This window comes from Musca domestica, unplaced genomic scaffold (genome assembly GCF_030504385.1).
Source record: "Musca domestica strain aabys unplaced genomic scaffold, Musca_domestica.polishedcontigs.V.1.1 1, whole genome shotgun sequence".
NCBI classification, from domain to species: Eukaryota; Metazoa; Arthropoda; class Insecta; order Diptera; family Muscidae; genus Musca; species Musca domestica.
The window spans coordinates 4195582-4207629 of NW_026712114.1; the positions used below are offsets into that span (position 1 = coordinate 4195582).

At 34.4% G+C, this 12048-nt stretch overlaps 2 protein-coding genes across 2 annotated transcripts; one reads left to right on the forward strand and one right to left on the reverse strand.

Moving 5' to 3' along the window:
* Positions 1-2395: 2395 nt before the first annotated feature.
* Positions 2396-10971, reverse strand: LOC101891310 (palmitoyltransferase ZDHHC16). Its single transcript, XM_005189596.4, has 7 exons — positions 10583-10971; positions 10355-10502; positions 10093-10284; positions 6182-6299; positions 3184-3395; positions 2786-3120; positions 2396-2705 (listed from the first exon to the last, which is right to left on the reverse strand). The coding sequence occupies exons 1-7, from the start codon at positions 10627-10629 to the stop codon at positions 2591-2593; spliced, it is 1167 nt and encodes a 388-aa protein (XP_005189653.2). The 5' UTR covers positions 10630-10971; the 3' UTR covers positions 2396-2590.
* On the forward strand, positions 5100-6120 carry LOC109613820 (uncharacterized). Its single transcript, XM_020038976.2, has 2 exons — positions 5100-5762; positions 5830-6120. The coding sequence occupies exons 1-2, from the start codon at positions 5757-5759 to the stop codon at positions 6073-6075; spliced, it is 252 nt and encodes an 83-aa protein (XP_019894535.2). The 5' UTR covers positions 5100-5756; the 3' UTR covers positions 6076-6120.
* Positions 10972-12048: the final 1077 nt, after the last annotated feature.

Here is a 12048-nt window from a genome sequence, read left to right on the forward strand (position 1 = left end):
ACATAATATGGTATTATGTTCTTGTGCATTTGTTTGTAACAGGCAAAAGGAGACGAGATAGACCCATAGTTCCTTTTGATGATCTGCATAGAATCACATTCTGAGTCGATTTATGAATGTCCGTCCGTCTGCCTGTCCATGTATTTTTGTAAACAAAGTACAGGTAGCATTTATTGTCCGATCCAGGTGAATTTTTGCACAAGTCATTTGTCTAATCCAAGGACCATATTGAAATCGGAGATAATCGGTCAAAATTAAAATATAGCTCCCATATATACCTTCGTCCGATTGGGCTTTTATTGTGCACCAAACGTGTGGTATGGAATTTTGCATATATTCTGGAATTAAATATGCTAAATTTGATCGAAATCATTGTTCATCCGATTTATTATATTTTTTATTTGTTATATAAAGCTCCACTTAATATGCAAATTGGGGTGGGGTATGATAAATTCGGCCCGCCCGACTTTTAGACTTTCTTTATTGGTTTATATTATTTAAGTTTTCCCTTTTCCGGAAAGAATAATAGGAATATGTTTACCTTTTACACCAAAAAGTATTCAAAATCTTTCATTTTGAAATATACCGAGGATGATATTGGTTGCACAAGAAACCACATCCATTTTTTCTGTCTAAAAACGATTTTTCCACTTTTCCATATGAAAACCCTAGAAACCAACGGACACCTCATTATCAAATTTCAATATTACGCATATCCAAAACCAGCCCCTTTTCTCAACAACAAACACCAACTTCACGGTTAGTGTCCATAGCAAATTTCAAGATTTCAGATCTATTCCTTCCTAATTTAGTAGTATATAGTACTTTCCATACAAATTATAGTACATATTTCCAAAACCACCACAAAAACAACCACTATTCCAGATAACAACATAGACCTTTATATTAAATTTAAGGATCAGTAATCTAAATATCAAATTTCAGAGAATTGTATCTCTATCCCTTCTCCCAATGCAAAAAATAGTACCATTCTGTACTTTTCGTACATTTATGTAATTTTGTTACAAATAGGGACCGCAATACAAAATGTCAGCTTCATCCGTCCACTCAAAACGAAATTGTCTCAAATTTACTACCATTGCGTTCGGTTCGTACACTTTGTACACACTTCCAAAACCATCTTCATATATAAAACTTACTTTCCAAACTTTGCTTCTCATACCAAATTTCAAAATTTTATTTCTATCCGTTCACATAATACCAAATTGTACCATTTTGGAAGTTTAGTATCATTTCAAAACTTTTCGTTAACCTTAAAGTTCGATTCTATTGTGCACTCCATCAGTGACTCTCATTCCAACTTTTAGTATTCTACATTCCGTCAGTCCAAGAGAATGTATTCAAATCTCATCCATTCTCATAAAACATAATGGTACCATTTTATAAGTTTAGTACCATTTTAGAACATTTCGTAGCCTTAAAGTTCGAATTTCGAAAAACACTTTAATTCGTCTATCCTGCACTCCATTAGTGATTCTCATTCCAAAATTTCAGAATTCTAGTTCATTCCATTTGTCCAATATAAAATATTATATTTTTAGTAGATTTCCGTCATTTTTGTACCCTTTAAATTTCAAAAACCCAGCTTTATCTCACTCATACCCAGCAACGTGGCCCCACACACAAAACTTTAAGATTCTAGCTTCAGCCGTTTTTTATCAATCAGTCATTCACTATACCCTACACCACAAGGTAACAGGCAAAAGGAAACCCATAGTTCCTTTTGATGATCTGTATAGAATCACATTTCCGATTTACCTTTTATTGTGCAGCAAACGTATAATATTTGTCCAAATGGGATGGAATTTGGCACTTACGACCGAATTGAGTATAGAAGCTAGTTTTCCAAATTTGGCGAAGATCGGTTCAGATATAGGTATAGCTCCCATATATACTGTTTATCCGATTTGTTATATTTGTTACCCACAACCGTAATATGCACTCCGTAACAACGATATTCAGGGAAATATATGAAATAGAGCTCAGAAATATTTTTGCCAAATTTTATCAAGATCGGTTCCGATTTGGATATAGCTCCCATATATATCTTTATCCGGTTTCAAATTAATTGTGCACCAAATGGGCAATACAAGTCCGAATTTAAAAGATACAAATGCTTCGGCATATTTAGTCCATTGAACTTTAAATTATAAAAACTTTTAATTGTTATGCGGAGCTCTACTAAATTAGCAAAGTGGTGTAGGGTATCAGAAAGTCGGGCGGCTTTAAGACTTTCTTTACTGGTTTTTTATGTAGAGATGGGAAGGTGTAGCAGATTGCAGTTCGGGCATTATCTTACAATATTCCATTTATTTAAAAATTGTCATAAAATTTTAAAATTATATTTAACATACTTGGCTCGAAAATAAAAACAATTATATATGACTTAGATTGTTTATAAATGCATTGACATAAACTTAATATAAGTTAAGTTGATAATAATAAAAAATAACTTTACAAAAATTTACAATGCAAAATGTCGGAATGAATTATGTCTAAATAGGTTTAAGTAAATTTGAGTCCTATTGCAGAAGCAGAAAAGCAAAAACATCTTCCCTTGCTTTATGTTTTATGGCCATTCATCAATTTGCTTTGCATATTCATAATCATGAACTGTGTGAAAAGACAAGCCATCACCTTCCGGTTTATGCCAAGATGGTAAAAGTACTGTACGCCAAAATGTACTGTAAAATAAAATAAAAAGGTTATGGGATTTTTAGATATAATGATGCTCATCGCCAGATTATGCATATGTTTAACCTACCGTCCCCTTACTAAGCCCAAAAATAAACGCCAATTCTTTTTGGGACCAAAATTGTAGGGATTGATGTATATCTTATTTTGTGCCTGATACCGCCGGCGTTCCGATTGATTTATATGAGCCTCAATGCTTGTTTCACCACGGGTAATTAGTTTAGCATGCCAGCTGCAGAGAGTACCCAATGCTATTACCACTGCCACACACATAAATGCCATAAACCATAGAGCCCGTCTTCGTGAGGCTATATGGGCACTATTCACATCATACAATTCTGCCGGGGTGGGTAAATTGTGTTGGGCGGGCAAAAGTAAATCTTCATCGTATTCATTTAGATGTGTCTGACAAATATATTTATAATTGTTGTTTAATTTCAAAATATTTTAATAAAATTTAAAGCTTACCACCGGTATAATGTGTCCACTCAAATTTAATTTCACCGGTTGGCCCTCCAGTGGTTCGGTCTCCGTCCAATTTTCACCATGATCCAACCACAAATATTTATAGCCAATTTCAATACCAAATACAATCAAGAACAGACATCCAAGAGTGGTGTAAAGCATATAAAGGAAAAAGTATCGATGATTACCATAACCTACACAGTTGTTGAGCCAAGCTATGATGGAAATTGGAAAAAGAATACAATAAAAGGAATTATTTTTTAAAAATAAATCAAACCAGTAAAGAAAGTCTTAAAGTCGGACGGGGCCGACTTTATGATACCCTACACCACTTTGCTAATTTAGTAGAGCTCCGCATAACAATTAAAAGTTTTTATGGGAGAATTCAATCATACACTCTATGATAATAATTATAATTTAAAGTTCAAAGGACTAAATATGCCGAAGTATTTGTATCTTTTAATTTCGGACTTGTATTGCCCATTTGGTGCACAATTAATTTGAAATCGGATATGGGAGCTATATCCAAATCGGAACCGATCTCGATAAAATTTGGCAAATATATTTCTGAGCTGTATTTGATATATTTCCCTGAATATCGTTGTTACGGAGTGCATATTACGGCTGTGGGTAACAAATATAACAAATCGGATGAACAATATATATGGGAGCTATAGCTATATCTGAACCGATTTCTATCAAATTTGGCATACTTATTTTCAGGCCTAATTTGGTTGTATGTGCAAAATTCCATACTATTCGGGCTGATATTACACGTTTGGTGCACAATAAAAGGCAAATCGGACGAATATATATATATGGGAGCTATATCTAAATTGTGACCGATTATCTCCAATTTCAATAGGGTTCGTCCTTGGGCCAAACAAATGATTTGTGCAAAATTTCATCTGGATAGAGCACTAAATGCGAACTGTACTTTGTTTACAAAAATACATGGACAGACAGACGGACGAACGGACATGCATAAATCGATTCAGAATGTGATTCTATCCAGATCATCAAAAGGAACTATGGGTCTATGTCGTTTCCTTTTGCCTGTTACAAACAAATGCACAAAAATATAATACCCTGACCACCTTGCGGAGGACAGCAATATTCCGGCTGCTGGAACGATAGCTTCTACTGTTGAGCCTAGTTGAGCCTGAAACCTCAGCCAAGAAACGCAGAAGAGAAAAAAATGAAGAATGGCCCGCCACTCCCGAAGGTCACCGAGTTTTCTTCTCGTCCAACGACGAAGAGGGAACGCATCCCGAAGCCATCCCGATAAGCCATCTAAGCCAAACCCTCACAAGTTGGTTAAAATTCCCCCATCCAGACGTCAGGAAAGACCTACGGATCTAGAGGGGGAGTTCCAACGCTATAAGAGAAAAACTCTAGATCAAAAAAACTATCAGGCGGATCTGAATAGCATTCGTGCTGATGCAATCACAAATGGCAATAACAACTAAGGTATGAATTGCTTTCAGGATGGTGCAGTCATCTTAATTCGTATTGGACACGAATTGATGAAGATGTGAGAAACGTCTGCCCGGGGTGTGATACAAGCCCTTTGTCAAATCTACCCCAATCACTCCAGAAAATATTTGGATACAGCCAGCGAAGTTAGCTAAATTTTCAAAAGAAAATAATCTTGTATAGCGGAACCCAAGTTCTCCTTGGTAGCCTTAGTTTGAGAAATCTATTGTAATATGGGGATGTCAGTTTGTTAGACTTTCATGGCTCAAAGAATCTTAATGCATAGTTTCCGAAACCATATAGCCTTACCTCCCAATGTGAAAGTAATTTCCTTTAGGGATTAAGAGTAAAGGCAAACAAATCCAATTGTAGAATGGTAGTAACGAGACATAAGTTCAGTCACAGTCAAATGAGACAAAAGCGACATAGACTATTTCGAACTTCTACTATATGTCCCATGATGACGAACAGAAGACTGTGACTGCTGTGTGACCACATCGCCTACGTGAGGTTATCTTCACTTCCTTCTCTTTTACTATTATATATTTTCTTTGGGACTAAAAGACACAGAACACAATGGTCATTTATTTAAATTCCTAATAACACATCTTCCAAATTCTCAACGTGGTTTGGGGAACAAAGCAGTGAGTCCTTTACATCACTTAAACATTCATTTGGATACGCCATTTATACAAAAATGGTACTGTGCAAATCCATCACAAATGCAAGCATGCACCACAGTACATATAAACATATCAAACCCGTACCACACACACACACACCATCCGTCAAAGTCAATAACTCTTCCCCCCTTCTTCCCTTTTTCAATGTTTGGTATTTTCCATTTACAAAGAAAAATTCTTACACATGCATGCATTTTTAGGACATCAACATTGACCATCCATACGAAAACAAGTTTTCGTTACGATTGAACTTGATCTTGAACTTGGACAAATGTTGACAAACCTATTACCAAATATAGAAAACAGCACTGCATTATTCAATTCTTCGTCTTCTATAAATTACATGGACAGGCACTCCAACAAGGATAGTTTGTAAAAGAACATTGAAGAGAAAACAGGGCTAAGTTAAAACTCAAGATGAAGGTAAGCATTTTCAAACAATCGACAAAACTAAAATACCATTTTTCATTTAAATGCCATTCAATTTTAGATATTCGTGGTATTTTTGCTGTTGATTCAATACATTTGGGCTGCAAGTGTTTTGATGCCCTTAACAACGGTTGTACGCACTCCCCAACATGACACCGCCATTGTGGAAAGTTCAAGAGTTAATGGAAATTTTGCCTATCGCACTGTTGAAGGACATGCCTACGAAACGCTGACACCATTGATTGGTCATGTAATTGCTCCGGATCCCCTAACACCGGTGGTTAGTTATGTCTATGTCGAAAATTAATGGAAAATAAAGTGTGCAATCAATTTTTAGATTATCTGAATGACATAAATAAAGATAATGAGAATTAAATAATATTAGAAATTTTTGTTTGTTTTCAATTACTTACGACAATGGTGATCCATTTTGAGTATACATTTATTGCAAACTGAACAATGATGTGTTCGTGGAGGTTTTGGCGATATGCATTTCTTGCAAATGCCAACAACTTCCTTTAGAGATGCACCCTGAAATAATGAAAAACAGGAAATTTAATAACAGTGTGCAAGACAACAGGTAAAATTAAAAGAAAATCCAGCAGCCAAAAAGATAAAAAGTATCAGTCGGTTTTGCCAACAGATGTATACCCCCAGGAATGTTCGATTATTAATATATTTCGACTTTTGTTATGATTATTCAAATTGTTGAACCTTTATGAAATGGATTGCGAAGGAATGGGCCAATATATGGGACCTTAAAAAATGTGATATAAATATTGCAACGGTCTGGGTTTGGGTCATATTGGTTACATCCTTTTTTTTAGAAAATGTTGAAATGTGAGTGAGAGCACCATCGACCAAAGTATTCAATTTTCAAGCCTCATCTCAACACAGACAAAGTTACAAGAAAATCAAACATTTATATCCAATTTTATACGAAATCATAAATTCCGATAAAATAAATATTCCTATCAGATTTCTGTTTCGCAAGTTATGACAGATAAAAGTATTGAAAATTGTGACCCTTTGTGGGTGCGGTACCAGAAGGGTTTGGAAGATATCTATCATCTTCACAACATATCTTGCTTTAGCAAAAAAAAATGTTATTTCCAGTTTTGCTTTTCAAAATTATGAACCCTTTGTGGGGGAAGTACCAGAAGCAGTGCGTCGATATATCCAATTTTCAAAGCAGATCTTGTGTTGGTATAAATAATGGCATGTGTAAAATTTGAAGAGAACCGGATGCTTATTCCGGATTTTAAAATCGTTTTGGTTATTCAAAACTATGACCCTTTGTGAGGAAGGTACCAAAAGAAATGTTTCGATCTCTACCATCTTTGTTACAGATCTTGTGCTGATAGAAATATTGAGGTGTGCCAAGTCTGAATGGAATCGGATGTTAATTTTGCGTTTTTTGAGCTTCATGGATATTCAAAAATTTGGCTCTTTGTGGGGAAGGTTCCAGAAGAAATTGTCCAATCTCTACCATTTTTACAAGAGATCTTGTCTTGATGGAAATATTAAGATGTCTGAATAAAATCGGATGTTATGTTCATGGATATTCAAAATGTTGACCCTTTGTGGGAAAGTACCAGAAGGAGTGGACCGATATTTTCCATCCACACCAAATCTTATGTTAGTAGAAATAATGGGATGCGTGAAATATAAAGAGAACCGGGTGCTTATTCCGGATTTTATAATCGTTTTGGTTATTCAAAACTATAACCCATTGTGAGGGAGGTACCAAAAGAAATGGTTCGATCTCTACCATCTTTGTAACATATCTTGTGCTGATTGAAATATTAAGGTGTGCCAAGTCTGAATGGAATCGGATGTTAATTTTGCGTTTTATGAGCTTCATGGATATTCAAAATTTTAACCCTTTGTGCGAGAGGTACCAGAAGAAATGATCCAATCTGTACCATTTGTATAACATATCTTGTCTTGATGGAAATATTAAGGTGTACCAAGTCTGAATATAATCGGATGTTATGTTCATGGATATTCAAAATGTTGACCCTTTGTTGGAAAGTACCAGAAGGAGGGGACCGATATTTTCAATCTTCACAGCAAATTTTGTGCTAGTAGAAATAATGGGATGCGTGAAATATAAAGAGAACCGGATTCTTATTCCAGATTTTATAATTGTTTTGGTTATTCAAAACTATGACCTTTGTGGGGGAGGTACCAGTCCGATCTCTACAATGGTCCGATCTCTACAATCTTTATAACAGATCAGCACCTGAAATATTTAGGTGTGCCAAGTCTGAATAGAATCGGATATTAATTTTGCGTTTTATGAGCTTCATGGAATTTTGACCCTATTGTGGGAGAGGTTCCAGAAGAAAAGGTTCAATTTCTACCATTTTTATAACAGATCTTGTTTTGATGGAAATATAAAGATGTACCAAGTCTGAATAGAATCGGTTGTTAATTTCGCGTTTTATGAGCTTCATGGATATTCAAAATGTTGACCCTTTGTGGGGAAGTACCAGAAGGAGTTGACCGATATTTTCCATCTTCACAGCAAATCTTGTGTTAGTAGAAATAATGGGATGCGTGAAATATGAAGAGAACCGGATGCTTATTCCGGATTTTATAATCGTTTTGGTTATTCAAAACTATGATCCTTTGCGAAGTACCAAAAAAAAGGTTCGCTCTCTACCATCTTTGTAACAGATCTTGTGCTGATAGAAATATTGAAATGTGTCAAGTCTGAATAGAATCGGATGTTAATTTCGCGTTTTATGAGCTTCATGGATATTCAAAATGTTGACCCTTTGTGGGAAAGTACCAGAGGGAGTGGACAGATACACAGCAAATCTTGTGTTAGTAGGAATAATGGAATGCGTGAAATATGAAGAGAACCGGGTGCTTATTTCGGATTTTATAATCTTTTTGGCTATTCAAAATTTTGACATTTTGTAGGGGAGGTACCGGAAGAAATGGTCCGATCTCTACCGTGTTTATAACAGATCTTGTGTTGATGGATATTTTGCGATTTGCCAAGTCTGAATGGAATCCGATGATAATTTCGGGTTTTATGAGCTTCATCGATATTCACATTTTAGGATAAAAATTCTCTGGAACCCTCACATTTTAGGTATATAATGTCTTCTGCAATATTACAGATAGATTATATTAGAATAATTGTAAAACGTAAAAAAAAATAATACTCAAGCGAATCAGAAAAAGTGGTTCTTTTTTAAAACAAGATTAAAAACTTACTTTAAACGGGATTTTTTCAAAGAAAAATATTCCACAAAATTATTTGTCATAAATATAATTCTACTATAGTAAGCAAAAGACACCAAAAGTCTAAATCTTACCTAAACTCTAGGAATTCATATATATTCAAAAATATATTATAACCCTATAAATTTTTTAGGTTATGTGAGTTTATTCAAAATACTCCTATATAACATCATATTAGAAGAATGCCTTCAAAGACAAAATTATTCTCTATCCAATTTCACTATTAGTCACCAAAGAAAATAAATCTCTATTTCCATTATATATCGAAAAAATATCTGCATCAATGTTGCCAAAAAAACCCAAAATCCTTTTTTGTTCAATTTTTCCTCGTTTTTTTTTTTTTTTTGTAATTGATTTTGTATGAATGTAACATAAAATCTCGTTTTAGACAGAATGTATCAGAGGAAGAAATATTCTACACAAAATTTCACTATAACTCTCAGAACAAATCATATATCTAGGTGTAATAGTTTTCAAGAAAATTACATTTGAAATGTATGTACTATAAGCAAAAATTATGTGTGGAAGTTTTTTACCTTCTAATTGAAGACGTTTTCATTCTAAATCCAAATCTCCCTTAATATTTTATTTTTGTGGGGAAAGTGTCAAAGGAAGGAATATTCTAGATCAAAATCCAATGGGAGTTTCTGAACAAAAGAATGTTATATACCTAAGAGGTACCATAAAAAATCATCAATTTTTTGGTATATAAAAACCTTATTGTCGATAAAGTTAGCACTTTTACTGCTTTTAATTTCACTGTCCGGATGGGGCTGTGAAAAATTCCAAGAGGATTTGATAGTCCTCGGTTTGTAGAAATCTTGATATGTGCGCCAAAATTTTACATGATGCCGAATATCGTTTTGATACTTGATAGGAAATAAACCTTTTCGACCAAAACAAATACTCCTAAGAAAAGTTGAAGAAATCACATTTAAATTATAAATATATACTATCATTTGCCTTGAGCATATCTTTAAAATTCTAGGTGATTTTTACATAAAAAATGAAATTAGCAACGTAACGTGTATTAAAAACAAAAAAACTCTTACTTTTTTCTACCTACCTCTGGTGGTTCTCCGGCTGGTGTTATGACCGCCATAACATAATGAAATATCACATTCAGTAACAGCCAGTTACCAATTATTAAAAGTATAACAGTGGCAGTTGGACTTTTGTCCCACCAAAATGGAAGTCCTATCCAATAGGCAATACTAACGACGGCAGTAGTTAATAAGGCAACGCCAACAACAAAGAACTGCAAAGAAAAAATGAAAATGATTTTGAAAAAGGATCAATGTGTGGCTTTCTATTAAAATTCCTCTTACCGGTCCCAATAGATGTGTATAATTATCGACAATCCAAAACACTGGTTCCATACACACATCTGTGGCATAGGAAGCATTCATGTGATTGTTGTGGGTCAGCGAATGCCAGCACAGTTTCATATAGGACCATCGTAAACGGAAATAATTTCTGGAAGCAAGAAGGATATAAGGAATATAATTAAAAAATCTAATTTAGATTTGTGGGAAAGCTCCTTTTACTCAACTTACACTAATCCCTCAGTTCTCTTATGAAATCTCCAACTTATTCGACCCATATTCAAGTTATATTTAATTTATTTTACTACCAGGCTTTATGTTTTTTATATATTTGGTTTATTACACTTAATTTACTTTCTAATTGACTAGTTCCTTGATGAGTCTCTGTGAAAATACAAAAAAGCCTCCAGAACCTCTAGAATCCAAAAGTGATGTTTAAAAGTTGGGAAGTTGGTAATGTGGTTTCCATCACAGTGTCATCATAACTTGTTATGGGTGACCAATAATGTTTCTAAACCCCTGAAACTCCTAGTGGGCTAGTGAGTATATCCAAGAGACGCACTGTTAGCTAGAAAAGTACAAGAAAAGAAATTGACAGATAAATATCAAGAATCAAAACAAAAAACAAATTTCAACCGACAAGGGGTTTTAGAAATCGAATTCGTAGTGAAGAACTAGTCAGCTGTTCATCACCTCAGTCATCGACAAAGCAATAGATGTCGCTATCAATGTTTACATATTCAAATAATAAAAGTACGTTTACACTTTTGAAGTTGAACTACTGTGAATGCAAAATGTATGAATGAATGCAAATTATTGTATTTTTTAATTCAAAACAATGCACAATGGAAAAATTGTAGTCAGCTAATATCTCCATGGTACAATAATTAATGAATAATTTTGAAAACCCCAACCCTGATGCTAAAGTCTTGGGAACAAGTCTAGTTTAGTAAAAACTCTCGGATTATTTGAAATTTTTTACAGAAGTGGGTATTTTTTTGTCGCGTGACGGACCCGGATACCCGAATATTTGACCCAAAAGTCGGTTAGACACAAAACATATTAAAACCAATATGAAAGCTAATTAAAATTTCTATATAACAAGTGGTCACACCATCCAACAAGTGGTTTATTTATCCCAAAACGGAATCATTTATTATTACGGAAATCAGTAAAGGGTGTTTTTTTTAAGTCGATAGAACTTGAAATTGTAAAAAATAACACAAAAAATTAAATTTTAATCTTTTTTTTATTCAAAAGATTAATTCGTGACGTTAACATTTGAAAATGATTTCGGTCATATAGGCACCGCGGCTGTTCTTGACGAAGTGCATTCTGGATGTCCAATTTTTGGCCACTTTTACGAGCACTGCTGGTCGTATGTCACAAATAACACAAACAAGGCGTCAATTGTTGCTGATTTATCAGCATAAACCAGTGACTTCACTTAGCCCCACAGAAAATAATCGAGAGGCGTCAAATCGCACGACCTTGCAGGCCAATTGACAGGTCCACTTCTCGAAATCAATTTATCACTCCATATGCGGCAATTTTGCTTATTAACAGACCCGTTAAGTCAAAAATGCGCCTCATCGCTGAACACATTTTTGCGATAAAACAACGGGTCATAAAGTCATAAAGTAGATTTGGATAATTTCGTAGCGTTGTTCAAGCGTGAGTCTATTCATGATGATTTG